The sequence below is a fragment of the Gossypium hirsutum genome, chromosome A03 (genome assembly GCF_007990345.1).
Source record: "Gossypium hirsutum isolate 1008001.06 chromosome A03, Gossypium_hirsutum_v2.1, whole genome shotgun sequence".
Taxonomy (NCBI): Eukaryota; Viridiplantae; Streptophyta; class Magnoliopsida; order Malvales; family Malvaceae; genus Gossypium; species Gossypium hirsutum.
In genome coordinates, this window is record NC_053426.1 from 86,870,347 (window position 1) to 86,891,935 (window position 21,589).

Sequence of the window (21,589 nt, forward strand, 5' to 3'; positions counted from 1 at the left end):
ACCTCGTTAGCTACTACTTATTAATTCTTAAAATATTACTAACTATTAATATAATATTTATATAAGAAAAATAAGAATTAATATTTGATGCATTAATGTTACATAATTTTAATAAAATAATTATTATATGATTTAAAATTTTAAAAGGAAGTCATTTAACTAAATAAAAATTGTAGATTGAGTAGTTGTAAACATAATATAAAAAATTAAATAAATTAAAGTATAATTATAAATATAAAATAAAATCAAAAGTATTTAAGTCCTTTGATTAAAAATTTATGCTATCCAATAAAAAGGATAAATTTTTACTACTGTAATCTTCTCCACCAATTAGAAAAAGGTTAAAAAAAATAGAGAGAATATTTTATTCTCTAAAGAATATAAGTAATTAAAAAATTACTTATTTTCCTATAATTTGAATTATAAAATGTAGAGTAGGAAAAAGACTGAATGTGAAACTAGTGTCTTCCTTTTCTTTACGTAAATTTCCAACAAAGCAATAATCGGGTTTTCATACATTGCTAGTGATAGCCACTTCTTTAAGCCATCTCTCACTCTGCCTTCCATATCCTCCTCCAATTCTCTCTCACTCTTCACCTTCCATGGCTTTTCCTACGAAAAAGGCCTCGTTTTTCCCTTTTCTTCTTCTTCTTCTTCTTGTTACGATATCAATATTCTTGGTTACCCCATCAAACTCAGCCACTGATACCTTCGTTTTCGGTGGGTGTTCCCAGCTCAAGTTCATTTCAGGCTCCCCTTATGAATATAACGTCAACTCCATCCTCACTTCCCTAGTCAACTCAGCCATGTTCACCTCTTACAACAACTTTACCATCTCAGCCTCTCAGGACACCGTCTACGGCCTCTTCCAGTGCCGCGGCGACCTCCAAAACGGTGACTGTGGCCGCTGTGTTGCTAAAGCGGTGAGTCAACTCGGCACTCTTTGCCTTGACTCCACGGGTGGCGGGTTGCAACTCGAAGGGTGTTTCGTTAAATACGATAACGCAACGTTCTTGGGCGTGGAGGACAAGAGTGTCGTGGTGAAAAGATGTGGGCCGTTGATCTCGACTGATTCCGACGCGTTGGCTCGGCGTGATACGGTGTTGGATTTCTTGGGAGCGAGTGACGGGACATACAAGCCGTTTCGGGTTGCCGAGTCAGGGGATTTACGAGGTGTGGCACAGTGTGTTGGGGATTTGAGTCCGACCGAGTGCCAAGATTGCTTATCAGAGGCAATCGGACGGCTCAAAACAGACTGTGGGGCATCCAAGTGGGGTGACATGTATTTGGCTAAGTGCTACGCCCGCTACTCCCAAGGCGGAGACCACTCCCACGGCGGAGACGGTAAGCGGTTTCGCCGTCCCGATTTGCTTAATTAAATATGAAATTGCATGAAATTTACCATAACTGGTTACATTTTTTTTTTGATTTTTGGATTTTCCTTCTCATGCCATGTGAATTGCATGGTTTTATCCTTGGTAGGTCCAAATTATTCAAGATGCTTGTATTATTTTTAACAAAAGTTTAACTAATTCATATAAGGGTGATTGAGTAAGTTGATGGAATGTAGTAAATTAATACATGATAATTAAAACCATATTCAATGTCAATTATTTTATGTATTTTTTTCATATAATTCATTAATTGGAATTATTCCGTGTAAATGATGGAAAAGGATTTAGTGATACATAAATGAATGTAGATTTAGAGAAAAAGTCCTTAACTTTGCACATTTATCACAACTAGTATTACTTTGTTGTGCTAAATGTGGTCAAATATGTGGTAAAAGTAAACGGAAATGAAAGACCAATAGTTTTTTTGATAAATTATATATATATTGTTTGACTACTTGTGGGGAGATAGCTATCATGTTAAAAGCACCTTCATAGTTGATAGTAGTTTATGTTTGCATGCAATTTAGGCCAATATGGTCCTACTTTTTAATTAAGGTCCCATTTGAAATTAAGAAAGAATCTAATGTTGTCACCTAAAAGGTAATTCTTTTTTAAATTAATATATAATATGAAAAAATTAAAACAAATTCTAATGTTTTCTTACATTGTGCTGTGGGTGGAATGTAGATACAGATAACGATGATGATGAGATTGCAAAAACATTAGCAATTCTAATTGGACTCATTGCTGGAATTGCCTTGATCATAGTATTTGTATCAGCCTTGTCTAAAGCGTGTGAAAAAGATAGCAAAGGTAACCAAATTAAATTTATTATTTGCTTTTCTTTCATTTATTTTTTATTGGTTTTACAAAAATCCCAAGTTTAATTTTTTTTCTCCAATTGCTCTCATTTTGCAGGTGGTTAAATAAACTTGTTTTTGCTTACATCCTCTCAAGATTAAAAAAGGTGTTGATAGAAAAGATGTTTATGCAAACAAATGTATGTAAAGAAGATGAACATTAAAGTCCAAAACTTCAATCATATCTTAAGCTTGTTTCTGAGTCTATAATTAGTGAACACTTCTGTATTACAATTTATATATATATATATAGTTGTTCAATTGTAGTCAAAACAGTGAATTTTGCCCACAAATGTTGCAAGAATGTTTTTCATTGTTCTTTTAGATATAAAAATTTCAGAAAGGGTATTTTAGGACATTTGTTATATAAAAGTCGATAATGAGTAGCTTTAATAAAGGAAGTCGAAAAAAGAAAAAGGAAGAAAGGTAAATGAAAGGTGAGGAAAGGCAAAAAGTTTTCCAATTGTATGTTAAAGAATGTGATTAACATCATTTGGGGTTTGCAGCATAGAATGTAATCTATCAAATATGATAGCACAGCAGTAAGTTATGGGTTAATCATTTATCAGTCACCACCGCAAAGTAACAAAGAAAGAGTAACTTTAAACATGTGATGTGAAGTTTCCGAAACTTGTTTTTTTTTCAGTCCCCCACGCAAACCTTTTTCTTTTCTTTTATAGAAAACAGAAGGCGAGTTTTATGATCTTTCCTTTACACAAGCTTATTCCTGGCTTTAATGAATAGTATGTGAATAAATACGTAAAATATGATATATATTATAAACAATAATAAGAGATAAAAGATGGCTATGAGAATATGAGGATTTTTATTGCATTCTTTTATTTTTCATCATCATTGCAAGTAGTATACTCGTGTATATATATATAGGGAGATTAGATTTTTCATTTTCTAATACATAAATAGGAAAGAGGTTATGAGGAAATGAAAGGTGAAACGTTGAACATCTACTAAATAGCATTCATAACACTCTTCCTTAGATGTTCATTGTATAAAGGACATGCCTCATTAAAAACTTTACTAGTAAAAACTCTGTAGGACAACAACCTAGTGAAGGAAAAAAGAGTACACAATCCTTTGATACATAGTATATCACAAAAAAAAATGTAGTACAAATTTACTCCCCCTCATGTAAGTATCACTTAAAGACCTTTGAGACAACGCAATCCAATGTTAAAAATTAACTTCTCAAATGTAGCAATAGGTAGCGCCTTATTAAAAATATTTTTCAAATTCTCATTTGAAAGAATCTGTTCATGAATGAAGAAAAATTTTGGTGATATATATTTTGTTCTATCACCCTTAATATATCATTCTTTAAGTTGTGCAATGCAAGTTCTATTAACTTCATATAAGATTGTTATAGCTTCTTTTTTGGAGCCTAAACCACAATCTTTTCATATGTGATGAATTACAGACCTTAGCCATACACATTCACGACTAGCCTCATGGATTGCCAAAATCTCAGCATGATTAGAAGAAGTAGCAAGAATTGTTTGTTTCATAGAGTGCCAAGAAATTGCAGTACCACCATATATGAAAACATAACCAGTTTGTGATCGAGCATTGTAAGGATCAGATTGGTACCCTGCATCTACAAAACCAACCAAATCTGTTTTGGGTAGGTTAAGGAAGAACAAACCTATATCTCTTGTACCTTGAAGATAACGAAAAATATGCTTAACCCCATTCCAATGTCTTCGGGTTGGACAATATCCAAATCTTGCTAATAAGTTGACAGCAAATGATATATCAGGTCGTGTATGACTAGCAAGATACATCAATGCACCAATAGCATTTAAATATGGTATTTCAGGACCAAGAAAATCTTCATCACCTTCCTAAGGATGGAAAGGGTCTTTATTTACATTAAGTGACCTAACAACCGTTGGGCTGCTCAACAGATGTGTGTTATGCATGTAAAATCTTCTTAGCATTTTTTCTATATATGTTGTTTAATGCACAAGGATTCCATTCTTTAGGTGCTTAATTTATAATCCTAAACAAAATCTTGTCTTTCCAAGGTCTTTCATTTCAAATTCTTTCTTTAAGCACTCCATTATCACTAAAATATCTTTAGGAATCCTAATAATATTTTAGTCATCAACATACACAACAATTATAACAAAACATGATCCAAACCTATTTATAAGAATACACGGGAAAATAGGATCATTCTTATAGCCTTCCCTCAATAAGTACTCACTAAGGCGATTATACCACATGCGCCCATATTGTTTCAATCCATAAAGAGATCTATATAATTTGGTTGAGTAATGTTCTTGAGAACATGAATTAGCTTTTTCTGGCAGTTTAAAACCTTCTAAGAGTTTCATGTAAATGTTATTATCAAGTGGGTCATATAAATAGGCTGTAACTACACCTTTTAGGCGTAAATCAACTCTTCTCTTATTACCAGACTAATTAAGAACCTAAAAGTAGTTGCATCCACCAGAGGAGAGTATGTCTCTTCATAATCAATACCAAGTCTTTATGAAAATCCTGTGCAACCAAACACGCTTTATATCTTACAATTTCTCCCTTTTCATTTCTTTTTCTCACAAAAACTCATTTATATCGCATAGGTTTTAATTAACCAACCACCAATCAATTTAATCTATTCTAGTCGATTATATAATCGATTTGATCATAATAACTAACTACTTTGAAATCCATACGATACATAGATATTCAAATATGCAATTATAATATTACTAATAAGCTTTGTACAAATATATATTTTTTTATGTAAAATAGATTAATAAATTTTGATAAATAAAAAAATTAGCATCAAGTATGTATCATTTTTTTTTGAATGTCTTACATTTTATATAATATTACAAAGGCTTGATTGTATATTTTACCTAAATATTTATCTATTTTTCAAATTGCATCTTGATTTCTTTTTTCTATTGCACCCTTATTGTTGCAATTTTATTCAAATTATTCATTTTTAGATGGAAAAGATAACGTGATATTTAAACCCTTAGCAACTAGAAGTTGGTGTTGATGTGGCATCCATATCAATTAAAATGTCGATGTTTAAATAACGTGCACATCAATTAGGCCATTTCTCCATCTTCATTTGCTTATTCATTAGAGCCATCATCATTTTCCTTTTAAGTTGTTGATTTGAAGGCTTTACCAATACTTTTTGGAGCTTCTTTGGCCTCTTGTTTGTGATTAATCTTCATCTCATGAGTAGAGAACTAATTAACTCTTCAAGGGAGAGCTTGTCCAAATTTTTTTATTCTTTAAAAACCATTACTTTTCCCTTTCAAGATTTTGAAAGACTGTTGAGCATCTTTTTCATTCTTTGTTGGTATAAGTTTTCCCATAAGCTTTAAGAACATTGATAATGTCAATGAATCTATTGGACATGTCTTTAATCCCTTCATCCAACTTTACCTTTAACAACTTATAATCCAATGTGACTTATCTTTAACTCTTAAACTCTACTTGTGCCTTCATGAGCAACATATCTCTTTAGCATCGTTACAAAGAGACTTTATTGTACTCATTTGGTCTAGTAGCACCAAATAGAGTATTCATAGCTTTTGCATTTAACTAAGCTATCTTCATATCAACTTCATCCTATTCATCTTCTTCCTTTGGCACAATAGAGTCTAATACTCTTTTCTTGGGATTGAGGGTCCATTTTTTATGACTCTCCAAACTTCATATCATTAGTTTGGATGAATAACTTTATTTAGTCCTCTAAAAAGAATAGTTGATACCAGTGAAGAATTGTGATCTCATTGATAAGTGGCCTTCTCCTAACATAATTGAATTTGACTCAAAGGCCATGAGATAAACTTCCTCCATGCAAGGAACTTCTTGTTTTTTTTATTTTCATTTTGAGCTTCTTGTGGATCTTTTCGCTTGGTTGTAAAACCATCACTAAAGTTCTAGCTTTGATGCCAACTAAAAGCTTAATAGTACCAAGAAATCTCAAATAAAAATCTAAGAAGATCATGAATCAGTAGACACTAATATTTATAGTGGTTAAATCTCAATTGCCTTCTCTTTGCTAAATTTTTTTCAAATTCACTCTATTTGAATAGATACTTTAAAGGGCAAGGTATAACTTTTGCAAACATTGTATCTTTTGAAGGGAAAGATATAACCTCTAAAATCCCCTTAAAATTTTCTACCCACTAATCTTTAAGTAATCTAAAAAATAAAGGAAATAAAATAGCAAACAATAAAAGGCTTCCTCAAAAGTATTGGTTTGCAAGATTAAAGACTTTTGAATCAAACTAAACACTTGCACAAATACTAAGAACTCAATCCAATGAGTAATTACAAATGAAATTTGAATATAAGAAGAATAAAAGATGAAATCTTTGAATATTTGCTATTTCATATTTTTAACTTCGTTTCTTGTCTTCTTTTTAGTGATAGGAGACTTTTATTTATATTCTCTAATCATTTAAAGCATTAAAGCGCACATTAAAGTATTGTTCCACAAAGAGAATCTATCCTTCAAGATAATAATAAAGTAGCCATTTACAAAGGGGGATCAGTCGGAGGATCAATGTCTTGCCCTTCTAGAAAAAGTTATTAGACGACCAATCCTACCTTAGCAGGGATCGATCTTAGGCCTGAAAATGCTTTTAGGTTATCTCAAAAATGATATAAAGTCTTGAAAATATTTTAAAAGAATTTTCGTTTGAATTTTATAAAAAATATATAAATATTAATTCTTAAATATTCTTCTATCAAAGTCATAATAAATCGAAGCTAACACCAGGATATCCTACCAATTTATATCATATTAATAGAATTATATGGCAATAGTATAAATTTGAATATAAATAAATTAAATTGGTTATGTCTAATTGATAGTTGAAATTTCAATTAAAAAAATCATTTTTTGAAATTATTTGAAAGAATAATTTGAAAATTTGTGTGATAGCATATACAAATTAATAGTCAATATTTTAATCTTTATATTGATTTTTCAAATATAAAGAAATCACACCATTGTCTTTGTATTTTCATTTGTGAATTAAATAATAAATCAAATGGTAAATCAATTAAAATGTCAAACTAAATTAAACTATACATTAATTAAAAGTATATTACATACATCACACATCACTAATTTTAATATATAGAGATAAATAACAAAATTATACATGAATTTTGATTTAATGTACAACATCCTATAAGAACTTTGGTTTTATGCGATTTTATATGTCGAAACCAATTTTAAAAAGAAGAATTTTAAAAACGGGAGTCGCCACCAATCTTTTTAGGTGTGATTGGATCACCTTATAAAATATTTTGGTCTACGAAAATGAGAGAAAACAGGTTTGGGAGTCGGTTACGTACGAGGAAGGATTAGCACCTTCGCAATGCCCAAAATTGGTACCAAATTGAATAGTTTTCTATCTTAATGTCAAAAGTTTGAAAGAATTTAAAAATAGGATTTTTTTAACACCGGAATAATTTGAGTCGAAAATCGAGATTCCTTCACTCTAAAAGAGTACAAACATCACATCCAGCATGATTGGACACGATATTCTTAAACTTTCATAACTGAAATCATCTCGTGATTTACAAAATCTATTTAGAAGGATACTTTAGACATTTGGACAAACGGGAAACTGCAACCCAGTATGTTAGGACAGTACTTCCCGATTTCCTAAATACAAAACATTGCCTCATTTTTAAAATTCTTTTGGATTAAATGAAATATAAATTAAAAAAAATGATGCATTTAACATATTACAAGATATCAATAATAATATAAACTACATGATACATACTTTAACATTTCATGCAAATATAATATAGAAAATGATAAATAACGACATAAATTGCATAATATACATTAACATTTCATGCTGATATAATCATAAATAACATAATATACATACATTAACATTTCATGTAAAATACAACATAGAAAATAATGAATATAACAATATAAATTACATAGTATATATATATAATAATATTTCGTGCAAATATAATTTAAAATAACAACATAAATAAACAATTTTCATGCAAATATATAAAAACAATAAATAACATAAAAATAACAAATAATTTATGAGATAAAATTAACATACTAACACAATACAAAAAAATACAAAAATAAATAACCAATTATGAACATACAAAAATAAGTCAAAAAGATAAAAACTAAATACAATTAAAAATAAATGAAGTATTAAAAAAATAAAATATTTAAAACAATATATAAATAATAAAGGAGAATTTTTAAAAAAATGGTTAATATATATATAAATATACTATATGATATAATAACTTAATATATATTTATAAAAATAATAATAATATGTTAAATAGGGACAAAATTTTATGGCAAATTTAGAATATTACATACTAAATATTTAATAATGATATATAAAAATGTAATAATTTACAAATTTTAAAATTATACATAATATAATATACAATAAAATATAAATAATATAATAGATAATACAAAAAAAATATTTTTACATATAAATAAAGTTTAAAGTAAAATAAATAATATACAAAATATTTAAAATAAATAAATTATAAAAATATGTATATATATAAAAAGGATTAAAATTGAATTTAAATAAAACTCTAGGGTTAATTTTAAAAATATAAAATAAATTTTGGACCCAATTGAAACACGCGCTTAAAAACTGAGGGACTCACGGGCAATTTTACCCTAATCCCAAAACGACGTCGTTCCCGAAACAGGCCTTATAATAGCAGCTAGGACTAAATTGAAACAAAAATAAAAGGTCAGGGCCAAATTAAAATAAAAATAAGATGAAATTATAATTATTAAAAATGCGGAAGGATCAATTGAGCAATTAGCCCCTTCTACCAAAAACGCGCGGATCCTCTCCGGGTCACGGGTCAACGCGCGGATCCTTCACTTAAACGACGCTGTTTTGGTGTTTATTAGACTAAGCAAAAACGACATCGTTTTTATAATACTATTTAAGTCAGATTTTGGCTCAAAATTCATTTTTTTAAAGCTATTTTTTAAAAAAATTGAAATCCTTTAAAAGAAGAGAAGAGAAGAGCCGTCCGGGCTCCGGCCTTCGGTCAACGGGCTGCACGCACCCACGCACCATACGCGCCGCCGTACACGGCGGTTGGAAGGCCAAAAGCCTTCATTTTTCTAGGCGAATCATAGGTAATCTTTCCTTTTTCTAAATACTAACAGTTTTTTTTGTAAAAAACGATTCATATGCGTTGAACAAAAGAAAAAAAAACTAAAATGAACAAAATATGTAACTAAATCACCATTTTCAAAAATAAACTGCTCTTATTTCTTTCTTCTCTGTATATATGCGTGTATCTGTTTGTATATATGTAAAAATCGTTTTTTTACAGATTAGAAAAAAGAGGCTTTTATAACCTTTTGTAAATTGTTACATTTTGGGAAAGAAATCTTTGATTTCTTTCCATAGTTGCTTCTCTTTTCTGCTGTGGATCTTTCCTTTTTGCAGGTACCAGCGAGGATATCATGGCGATGAGTGTGCTGGCGTTGATTTGTGCGCCAATTCTGGCGCAATACGATGCTGGAGCCACGGCGCTGGTGGAGGCGTCGATGAAGGGTCACTGGAACGGCGCGAGACGAAGGGGTGTGACGATTAGAGTGCTTGCGGCGCGAAGGTTTCTGGAAACCCTAAGGTTTCCTGATTCAGTTTAGGCGTTGGGCCTCGCTGATTTGGGTCTAGTTTGAGTATTTGGGCTAAAGGGTTTTAGGTGTAATGTTGGCTACTGGTATGGTTTGTAAATGGGCCATAAGTAGTGTTTTAATTGGGCTATGTAAATAGGTTAGCAATTTGGGTTTTGTAAATGGACTGTAGAAGAACTTTTATTATTATTTTTGTTTATTTTACGGGCCGGGAAAATTTGGGCTATTACAGCTGCCTCTCTTTGCCCATTACTGTGTAACAGGAATAGAGCAAAGACTATAAAAGGACCAAATTTGCCCGGTCTTATCAGATCCTGACTTCCTGGTCTTCAATTTGCTCTCTGCAAACTCAGAGACGCCATGTTAATATCATTGATCTGCTCCTCGTCAAATACAGAGACTCCAAATCTGCTATCTTCGATCTGCTTCGATGTAAACACATGAATGTCAGATCTGCTATCTTCGATCTGCTCCCTGTCTAATACAGAGACGCCAAATCTACCATCTTTGATCTGCTTCGATGTAAACACACGAATGTCAAATCTGCTATCTTCGATCTGCTCCCCATCTAATACAGAGACGCCAAATCTGTCATCTTCGATCTACTTCGATGTAAACACACGAATGTCAGATCTGCTATATTCGATCTGCTCCTCGTCTAATACGGAGACACCAAATCTGTCATCTTCGATCTACTTCGATGTAAACACACGAATGTCAGATCTGCTATCTTCGATTTGCTCCCCGTCTAATACGGAGACGCTAAATCTGTCATCTTCGATCTGCTTCGATGTAAACATACGAATGTCAGATCTGTTATCTTCGATCTGCTCCCCGTTTAATACAAAGATGCCAAATTTGCTTCTTCGATTTGTTCCTTGTCAATACAGAGATGCCAAATCTGCTATCTACATTGTCCCCTAAAGGACATAACCTGTAGAATACGTATGTGCTCATGCCTAATGAATAGGATGCCATGATCAAAATGAGTTAAACAAATGCTCCTAATTAGACATATTATGATGCAATATGTTATGAAAATGACTCCTATTTCAGACGTCTTTACTTATTCATACATCAAAGTTTCATCATTATTTTACTCGAAGTATCAATCATACTCTGCTCGTATGCTTTGAATCAAATTGGTCCTATTGTACCTTTCTTCGAATGTTACGACTTGCCAGAGATGATCCTCTCCTAGGATTGAATCATTTGAATTGTCCAATCAACCTTTGGACTGAAGAAGAAATTTTCAGTACCTCCGACCTTCACTCATAGGAATTCTTCAAACAATTGTCTTGTTTCAGTTTCTTGTATTATCTAGAGATTTCCAGAGTAATATACAAAACTTCGTTTGTAAAAATATTTAGTTCATCAATCATTATTTCAATGCAACACAATTTATGAATAATGGAAGACGAATAATTTGATCTTGAGAATAGTTAGATAAATCATTAAAATACAAAAGGAAATGAATCTGAAAACATATCTTTGAGAAGAAAAAGAATCCAAAGATAGTAAATAGGACAAAAATCAGATGCCCAACATATCACAGCTTGGGCTTCTGTATACAAACTCCATGAAGACTGTTTTGAGTTTAACATGTGTTTAGAAGATCCAAAGTACTTTGTTGATGCCCCGGTATGTAACACACTCCACTTCTTGTCAAATTCGATATAGCAAGGTCACTGCATGCTTTTTAAAATTTGAGCTGCCCTTTCGGGTTTTCAACTCAAAACCCTTTTGCTCTCAAGGTGCCCTTTGCGGGTTTTCACCTTGGCCTCTCCATTTTTTTTAGACGAAGTATCTCTTGACTGAGTCTGAATTTACTGGATTGGGTAAACTTTTCCCATCCATTTCTATCAAAATCAGTGCAGCACTAGAGAAAGCCTTCTTCACAACATACGGCCCTTCCCAATTCCGCATCCATTTTCCTCTAAAGTCCTTCTGTATGGGAAGAATAGTTTTCAGTACAAGGTCCCCTTCGTGAAATTCTCTTGGACGAACTTTCTTATCATAAGCTTGCATCATTCACTTCTGATACATCTGGCTATGACGAATAGCCCTTAGCCTCTTATCTTCAATCAAGTTCAATTAATCATACTGCGATTGAATCCATCCTGCTTCATCTAGCTTTATCTCTGACAAAATTTGAAGAGAAGGTATTTCCATTTCAATGGGTAACACTGCCTCCATCCCATAAACTAACGAGAAAGGAGTTGCCCCAGTAGAGGTTCTGACGGACGTTCGATATGCAAAGAGTGCAAATGGTAATTTCTCATGCCAATCTCTGTAGGTCTCAGTCATTTTCCCCACTATCTTCTTGATATTTTTGTTGGCAGCTTCTACTTCCCCATTCATTTTTGGGCGATATAAAGACGAATTATGATGTTTGATCTTGAATTGGCTGCAGACTTCTGCAATCGTGCTGTTATTCAAGTTCAATGCATTGTCCAATATGATCCTCCTAGGCAATCCATACCGACAAATAATCTTCTTTTTCAAGAATTGACTTACTGCTGACTTGGTAACAGTAGCATATGAAGCTGCCTCTACACATTTCGTGAAGTAGTCAATGACCACAAAAATGAAACGATGCCCATTCGAAGCTTTTGGTGATATTGACCCAATGACATCCATGCCCCACATGGAAAGAGGGCCATGGAGAAGTCATAACATGCAAAGGTGAAGGTGGTACATGAATGTTGTCCACATATATCTGGCATTTATGACATTTCTTGACATAGCTGATACAATCTCCTTCCATAGTAGACCAATAGTATCCAAACCTCATGATTTGCCTTTCCATTGTAAAGCCATTAGCATGTGTCCCACAAACACCTTCATGTACTTCTTCCAAGATTTGTCTAGCTTTCACAGCGTCGACACATCTCAAAAGCACTTGATCTTTCCTTCTTTTATAAAGGATGTCCCCATCTAGTACATAATCATATACTAACCTCCTCAAGGTTCTTTTGTTATTCTCAGTTGCCTGCTCAGGATATTCACGATTTCTCACATACCGTAATATATCTTGATACCAAGGTCCTCCTTTTCCTCTCCTTCGATGTTACAACAATGAGCTGGGACCTTAGAAATACTCATCTGAATTGGTCTCACATCCTCTTTTTTATTTGCTTTAATCATGGAAGCCAGTGTTGCTAAAGCATCTGCCATCTGATTTTCGTCCCGTGGGAGATAATTGAAGGTGATGTTATCAAACTCTTCAAGTAACTCCAAAATTACCCTTCGATAATTAATCAATTTGGGGTCCATTGTCTCCCATTCACCCCTAAGCTGGTAAATTACCAACGCGGAGTCTCCATATACTTCCAGGTTTCTAATTTTTCGTTCTTCGGCTGCTCGAATCCCCATGATGTATGCTTCATACTCGGCAATATTGTTCGTACAGTCAAAATCCAATTTACATGTAAATAGATAATGATCACCATTTGGGGATACCAAGACTGCCCCAATTCCATTTCCTACCGCGTTGGATGCGCCGTCAAAGTTCAACTTCCATGGATATTCTTCATTAGTTGCCACATACATCGACTCCTCATTAGGAAAATCAAAGCTCAATGGCTCATAATCTTCTAGAGCTCTGCTAGCCAGAAATTCTGCTATCGCGCTTCCTTTTATAACCTTTTGACTCACATAAACTATATCAAACTCTGAAAGCAATACTTGCCACCTTTCTATTCTTCCATTTAGGGCTGTTGACTCCATCATGTACTTTAATGGATCAAGTTTCGAAATTAGCCAAGTCGTATGATATAACATATATTGCCTCAACCTTCGATTCGTCCAGATTAAAGCACAACACAACTTCTCAATTGGCGAATATCTCATCTCACACTCTGTGAATTTTTTACTAAGGTAACATATCGCCTTCTCTTTCCTTCCTGACTCGTCATGTTGACCAAGCACACATCCCATAGAATTACTAAACACTGATAAGTACAGAATTAATGGTCTATCTGGACTGGGCGGAGATAAAACTGGAGCGTTTAACAAGTATTGCTTGACTTTATCAAAAGCATTCTGGCATTCCTCATCCCAAGTACCTTGGCTGTTTCTCAGGAGGCGAAGTATAGGATCACATTTCTCAGTTTATTGTGAAATAAACCGAGCGATATAATTCAGCCTTTCAAGAAAACCCCGAACTTCCTTTTGAGTATGTGGTGGAGGTAATTCTCGTATGGCTCTAACCTTGTCTGAGTCAACTTCTATTCCCTTTTCGCTGACCACAAAGCCCAATAACTTCCTCGACCTAGCTCCGAAGATGCACTTTCCTGGATTAAGCTTCAATTGAAACTTCCTCAATCTCAGGAACAACTTCCTCAAGACTTCAATATGCTCCCTCTCTGTTTGAGATTTAGCAATTATGTCATCAACATACACCTCAATCTCCTTGTGCATCATATCGTGGAATAAAGTCACCATAGCCTTTTGGTATATTGCTCCTGCATTCTTCAGCCCAAAGGGCATTACCTTGTAACAAAAGGTGCCCCAAAATGTTATGAAGGTGGTTTTATCCATGTCCTTAGGATGCATCTTTATCTGATTATACCCTGAGAAACCATCCATAAAGGAGAACAATAAATATCCCGCTGTATTGTCGACCAAAGTGTCGATGTGCGGTAAGGGAAAATTATTCTTTGGGCTAGCTTTGTTCAAATCTCTGTAATCAACACACATTCATACCTTCCCATCCTTATTAGGGACAGGCACAATGTTAGCCACCCATTCTGAGTACTTAACCTCTTGTAAAAATCCAGCATCAAACTGTTTCTTGACTTCATCTTTTATTTTCAGCACAATATCAGGTCTCATCCTTCGCAATTTTTGTTGGACTGGCTTGCAATCCTGTCTTATGGGGAGACGATGTACCACGATATCAGTATTCAACCCCGGCATATCCTCATACGACCATGCAAAGATATCTTTGAATTCACATAGCAGCTCAACAAGACCTTGTCTCATTTTCTTTGCAATATGTGTCCTAATTTTCACCTCTTTTCCTTCCTCCAATGCTACATTCTCTATTGCCTCTTTTTCACGGGGTAGGATTTGTTTCTCCTTTTGCTTCACCATTCTCAATAGATCTGGAGACACCTCACAATCCCTGTTATCTTCAAAATCCTGAGGTTCTTCTAAACACATGTCTTGCTCAAAAGAGAATTCAGGGTTTGTAGTATCAGTGCTAATCTCATTGATATCTAGAGACCTGCGGGGTACGAAAGAATGTACAAAGAATGAATGAATTTTAAGAATGTTTATTTATAAGTTATGTATGAAATGAAAAATTTAAAAGAATTTAAAAAAAGGTCAAAAGAATATTGATCGGTATAAAAGAATATTCACTCGGATTGATAACAAAAGTCGTGTTTTATTGATATACAAATATCCGAACATGAGCCTATTTTACAAATGAAATCTTATTACTCCTAGGCTCTAGAGCAATAAGAGTGTTCTGAAAATTACTTTGAAAAATCTTTAAAAACTACAGGAAGTTCTTCTGCAGTCCAATTATTTAAAGAGCTTCTCGGTTCGTAAGGGCGAATGCCCTCAAGGTTTTTTTCTTTTAGACTCTTCATTATATACAGCATTGATATGATGACTTCCTTTTTCGAGCAACCCTCTCTTAGGGTGAATTATCCCTCATGATATAAAGGTCTGGGATATATGAGGGAACGTCATTGATTCCCTCTCTATTTTTCTTCCACTTAAACGCGTCATTCTTCTTTCTTGACGCTTCTCTATTTCCTTCCTTCTATGCCTGTGATCTGGCCTGAAAACCAAGCCAAAATGATCTCTTTCTCTTTTAGTTCTGGAACTTGAATCCTTTCTTGGAGATATCTTCCCAATCCTTTTCCTGGCAAGGCTTTTTTCCCCACTATTATCTACAAACCCATTTTTGTGGTTCTGGACATCCTAGGCACCGACACCTCATTACCCTCTGAAATAAATATTGCATTAACGAATTCTAAGGAACGAAAAGAGCACTCAACGGCCTCCTCGTTCACCTCTACATAGGGTGCACCACTGGTAACTGCTAGTATGATGTCTTCCTCTACATTTATGCTGATCAGCCATCCGTCCGTTACTAGCTTTAATTTCTGGTGCAAAGATAAGGGCACCGCTCCTACCGAATGTATCCAATGCCTCCCCAACAAGCAATTATAAGAGGGTTTGATGTCCATTACTAGAAAGTCTACCTCATACGTGTTTGGTCCGATCATCAAAGGGATATAAATTCTTCCCATGACCTTTCTCTCCGTGCCATCGAATGCTCTCACTACATTGTGGCATGTTTTCATGTGAGAACTGTCTATGGGTAATCTATTCAATGTAGACAATGGCAGGACATTTAAGGCTGACCCATTATCAATAAGCACACTCGGCAATATATATCCTTTGCAGCGAGCGGTGATGTGCAAAGCTTTAGCTGATCCCATGCCGCTAGGTGGAATTTCATCATCATTGAAATAAATGAAATTGCCAGCGCTTATGTTACTAACCAATCGATCCAACTTGTTGACAGATATATCATTAGTAACATAAGTCTCGTTGAGCACCTTCATTAATGCCTCACGATGTACCTCTGAACTTAGAAGCAAAGCCAATACTGATATGCGAGCTAGTTGTTTGCGCAATTATTCAACCACGCTGTACTTACTGTGTTTTAGGAATTTTAGAAACTCTTTAGCTTCTTCTTCCTTTACTGGTTTATTAACAAGTACCTCGACCCCCTTCTCATTCTCAATGTCAAAGGCTTTTACTTTCGTGGGCTCAACTCTGACGCCTTTTGATCATAACGCTTCTCACTACGTGTGTAGGAACCTTCAACTTGAGCCTCCTGAGAAGTACTAGCTATATCTTCTCTCTCCGGTATTGTCATATTGCAATCATAATTCTAGGGTACTCTCTTATTATCCTTATAAGGAAAGGAAGCGGGTTTGTGAATAATGACTTTCGACACTGTTTGTGTCTCAACTTCATTATTCCTTGGTAGAGAAATAATGATCCTTGGCCGGTTGATTCTTTGATTATTTGGTTCACCTTCCAATACGCATACGTGTCCTTTATCTGAGCTAGCTTTATAAAATTCTAGCTCCTTATTATCCATAAAGCTTTGTACCAAAGCCTTAAACTCGTCACATTCCTGGATTTCGTGTCCCTCTTCTGCATAGAACTCGCAGTAGTCTCTCGTTCCTTTATTTCCTTCTTCAGAGATTATCATCTCTCCTTTCATCGTTTCTTCCCAGATTACTTTCATCGGTATTATTACTTCAGCCACGTCTTCTTTAGTCCTTCTCATAGCAGTTTCCCCAATTGTGTTTACCCCTTGATCACAATGGTTTGGCAACGGGTTCTCTGTACTAGGGGCATCGCCAAATTTTATGACCCCCATCTTGATTAGTCTTTCTACTACTTTTTTAAAGCCAGTACAATTTTCGATTAAATGCCCCGATATCCCTGCATTGTATTCACATTTGGCGTTTGCATCGTACCATTTAGGATATGAGGGTTGTAGTAGTTTCAAATGAAAAGGAGCTATTACATGCACATTAAATAAACTTTGATAAAGCTCCCGATATGTCACCGGGATAGGTGTGAATGTGACATTTTCAGAGTTTTGTCTCGTATCAGATCCCTACTTTTGGGAACCCTGTTGCCCAACTGTAGTTGCTCTGGGCTGACTAACCGTAATCACTTTTGAATTATAACTACTCGTATTGTTCACCTCATTATCTTTTCTTCTTGGGGCCGATCTTTTAGCAGTTTCCCCCTCTATCCTACCAACCCTTATGGCGTTTTCAATCATTTCCCCTGCCATAACTATATCAGCAAAGCTCTTGATGGTACTTCCAATCATATGAGTAATGAATGGGGCCTTCAAAGTGTTAATGAACAACATGGTAGTTTCTTTCTCCAAAAGCGATGGTTGAACTTGCATGGCGACCTCCCTCCACCTCTGTGCATATTGCCTAAAGCTCTCATTAGGCTTCTTTTCCATGTTCTGCAGAGTGATTCTATCAGAAGTCATGTCAGTCACATGATTATATTGCTGCATGAGGGCTTGCGCTAAGTCTTTCTAAAAACCAATCCTAGCGCGGCTCAATTGATTGTACCACCTAGCCGCTGCCCCAACTAAACTATCCTGAAAACAATGGATCAATAATTGATCATTGTTTACATAGCCAATCATCCGCCTACAGAACATGGCGATATGGGCCTCAAGGCAAGTAGTCCCATTGTACTTCTCAAATTTTGGCATCTTGAACTTATGAGGAAGCACCAAATCTGGGACCAAACTCAAGTCCTTGGCATCAATTCCTTGACAATTATCAGCGTTTTCCAATGCCTTAAATTTCTCCTCTAACCATCTATAACATTCCTCTAATTGCCTTGATGATTCGAGTCTCATCTCTTCCCTTTCAGCTACATCTAAATCAAGGATGACTGGATTGGTAGGGTTATCTCTCGGGTTGGATTTCGAGCCAGTTTGAAAGGTCATGGGTATTCCAGCATCAACTTGGCCATATTGAGGCCTTATTGTGATGGATGGCCCTCGGGGATATGCCTCAGGTTGAGTTTGCACATGGGGTAGAGTAAAACCCGGAGGATGATCCTTATTATCCTCTTCAGTGATAGTCATAGGGGCCTTTCCTTTATTCGTTGCCCCCTTCAACAACTGAGCCATTTCGGCCATCATATTTCTTTGGGCCTCCAACATTTGATCCTTAATCTCCTGTTGGATTTTCGTCAATTGTTCCTGCAATTGCTCTTGCATTTCTTTCTGGATCTGCTCAAGTTTTTAATCCATATTCTTTGTCTTAGTGCGTGTACTGTAAGGATGTGTTGCTTCCAGGTTTTCTTTCTCTCACTCTCTCTTTCTCTTTCTCTCTATAATTTTAACTAATTAGGGTCCTTCTATAAATTGGAATGCATATGATGCAATGAGATGTAAGTGCATGGATGCAAAAAGATATCGATTCTGATTCAGTTTCTTTTTAGAAAATGTTATTTAAAAAACAAAAATCTTTACACAAAACGAATTACAAATACGCTTTCACCTTCAGGCCCAGAGTTTTAACCCTATCCAATAACAAAGCTAACTCTCGACTTCTATTTGACACTGACTCATATTTTGCACTCAAAACATTAGTTTGCGCTGCCAGGTGATGCAAATGATCATCAACCTCCCGAATCTGGACTATGGCTTCTCCCATGAGGTAGTACCTATCTCTGACTTAATCCTGAAAATGGTGAAGCTCTCACTTCCAATGTCCTTCTCTTGCCTCAAGCTGCTCAATCCAAAGTTCACAGTTCTGCAATGCTGCTTACAACCCTCCAATATTGTGCTTCATTTCCTCAATCTTGTTCAGACTTGCCTTTAACTCGACCGCAGTGTTACGACTTCGGTGATGATGAAGAGATCATCCAAGCTCAGTCACCTTAGCTTTTAATCCTTGATTCTCTTTTTCTAAGGCCTGATTCTGCGCCTGTATCTCTTGGAACTTTTCCCCCAATACTCGGCTTTGGTTCTTTCTTCTTGAACCTCTTGTGGCCACTGCTTTGAAGACTTCCCCAATCTGGCTCTCTTCGTTGATAGCTGTATCCTTTTATATTGCGTCTTCAAGCTATCTCGGTCTTCTTCAATCTTTCTCTTTTCTTTCCTCACTTTTTCGACCTGAATTTTTTGAACGTCGACGTCTAAGCTTAAGTACATCTTCTCCTCTTCAAGCATCTCTATCTTCTTCTCGAGCTCCAAATTCTTCCTTTCGAACTCTTGCTTTATGACTTCTAACTCTGATGAAATCACTCGTAAACTCTTCTCCATTGATCGAGCAGCCTCCAAACTCGGCCTAGGGGTGTTATCATTGATCCTCTTACTAAACCACCCTTTGTACTCAAGGGTTGTCGTCGGACCTTCAGTCAGAATCTTCATGCAACAAATCTTCTTCCAAGCATTGGAAATCTTTCGCATCTTCTTCTTATAATGATCCCTTTTATATGAGAAATCACTCTGAGCTAACCCTTGTGTTGCGGTATAAAGTGCCCCGCTTTGTATTGCCTTAGGACGAGTAACGGTGCATAAGCAACAATTCCCCAAATTCTAGGAAGAGGTACCCAATCAAAACTTCCGCAATGATAAAGGACTTCATTAGGAGCCATCCAAGTGGCTTTTCATATTACATCTTCCTCTCAGAGATTCTGAAGTATTTCCATCCACCTTTCCTCTGTAATGTCGTCCCTCTTCGGCGTAGCTGCTGCTTCCCTTAAGGGAGAATAATCCTCAAAGAACACTCGTAAGGAACCTTATCAACCTTCCAAAAGTGACTGTGGAACCATACTAACAACAACTGTGCACATCCAATGAATCTACCTTCACTAGCTCTCCGACATGCACTCAAGGATTTAAACGTCTCGGCTAAGATTGCTGGCACAGATGTGTTCTGTTTACCAAGTCGATCGAATAAATCCGCAACTACATCATCTATGTGCCCCATAACTTTGGGGAAAATCACGAAAGCATAAATACTTAAGGCCAAGACATCAACCCTCTTTTTCATATCTGGGTGTGCCAATATCAGATCCCTCAAACTTGCCCATGGAATGCATTTACCATCACTCTTTTGTTGGATTCGAGCTGCGGCCCACTGTTCACTCATCCCTGTGATCATCATTAATTTCTTTACGAAAGTTGGGAGATTAGCAGCCTTAACATAGGCTTTGTTATCTTGAATTCTTGGACAGTGAAGCAAGGTCGTATACTCCTCCAAAGTAGGTACTAAGTCTACCTCTCCAAATGTAAAACAACTATAAGCAGGGTTCCAAAACTGTACCATAGCTCGAAACAGATGCTTATCCACCTTGATGTCTAGCAAATAGGGAAGATCTCCATAATTCTGGTAGAACAGCTGCTTAGCCTCATCATCCCATTGGGCCCAAATGTACTTCAACTCTTGAAACTCATTCTGTATTGAACTGATACTAGTGAAGTCCCACAATTCTGACGTATACCCCTCGGTGACACTATCTTCTTTCTCTAACTGGGTTTTGTCTGACCACGCACAGACAGAAGCGTTATCCTCCACTTTATCAAGATATTCGTTCCTCATTACAAAACTTTCTAATCTAGAAATCGAACCGTGAATCGACACCTTTAAATGTTGAGTGACATGCAATGATAGCAAAATAAAATAAGTCAGTATAAAAAGTATAATAAACAAGCATTTATAAAGGTAGCTTACTAAAGGCTATCACTGTACTCCCTAGAGTAAGCACTTAAAGTTCACTATATGTGTTTCAGTTCTAAAGCGAAGGTACCTGAACCAGTAGATTCCTCGATCCTCACCCATTATAGGCTCATATAGACCAAGTTCGGTTCAGGGGGACACATTTCCCTATGGCCATGCAGAGATGAAAATCTCACGAAGACATAGGTACGGATGTATCCCGAAAGCAATCCACTAGCCCATGCGGAGGTGAAAACCTTACGAAAGCGTAGCTTTTCACTCCCACTTAAGGGTGCGACCACAGCGGTCATGCAAATGCAATGTGTGCAAAAACAAAATAACAAACATATACAGCAAACACATGCAAAAAGATCGATATTTTTTAAAATATTCTCAAACTTTTGACAT

The 21,589-nt window shown here is 35.5% G+C and overlaps 2 protein-coding genes across 3 annotated transcripts; one reads left to right on the forward strand and one right to left on the reverse strand.

Annotated features, from left to right (window-relative positions):
- The first annotated feature begins 410 nt into the window (after positions 1 to 410).
- On the forward strand, positions 411 to 2,459 carry LOC107886281 (plasmodesmata-located protein 6). Of its 2 annotated transcripts, none has more exons than XM_016810181.2 (3): positions 411 to 1,344; positions 2,082 to 2,207; positions 2,313 to 2,459. In XM_016810181.2, exons 1-3 carry the CDS (start codon positions 603 to 605, stop codon positions 2,318 to 2,320), a joined length of 876 nt encoding a protein of 291 aa, XP_016665670.1. In that variant the 5' UTR covers positions 411 to 602; the 3' UTR covers positions 2,321 to 2,459. The 2 variants fall into 2 exon arrangements, with proteins under 2 accessions (XP_016665670.1, XP_016665671.1); XM_016810182.2 differs by having other exon boundaries at positions 2,088 to 2,207.
- Positions 2,460 to 3,669: 1,210 nt separating this feature from the next.
- On the reverse strand, positions 3,670 to 9,406 carry LOC121218274 (secreted RxLR effector protein 161-like). The gene is made up of 2 exons (XM_041095220.1): positions 9,353 to 9,406; positions 3,670 to 4,113 (listed from the first exon to the last, which is right to left on the reverse strand). The coding sequence occupies exons 1-2, from the start codon at positions 9,404 to 9,406 to the stop codon at positions 3,670 to 3,672; spliced, it is 498 nt and encodes a 165-aa protein (XP_040951154.1).
- Between the last annotated feature and the right edge of the window lie 12,183 nt (positions 9,407 to 21,589).

What these genes read in the sequence shown, in the direction of transcription:
- LOC107886281 (XM_016810181.2), top strand. Translation starts at nt 603, where the DNA reads ATGGCTTTTCCTACGAAAAAGGCCTCGTTTTTCCCTTTTCTTCTTCTT. An exon ending in CCACTCCCACGGCGGAGACG is followed by an intron (nt 1,345 to 2,081) that starts GTAAGCGGTTTC and finishes GGTGGAATGTAG; the next exon opens with ATACAGATAACGATGATGAT.
- LOC121218274 (XM_041095220.1), bottom strand. Translation starts at nt 9,406, where the DNA reads ATGAAGGCTTTTGGCCTTCCAACCGCCGTGTACGGCGGCGCGTATGGT. An exon ending in GCGGCGCGTATGGTGCGTGG is followed by an intron (nt 4,114 to 9,352) that starts GTGCGTGCAGCC and finishes TTCCATCCTTAG; the next exon opens with GAAGGTGATGAAGATTTTCT.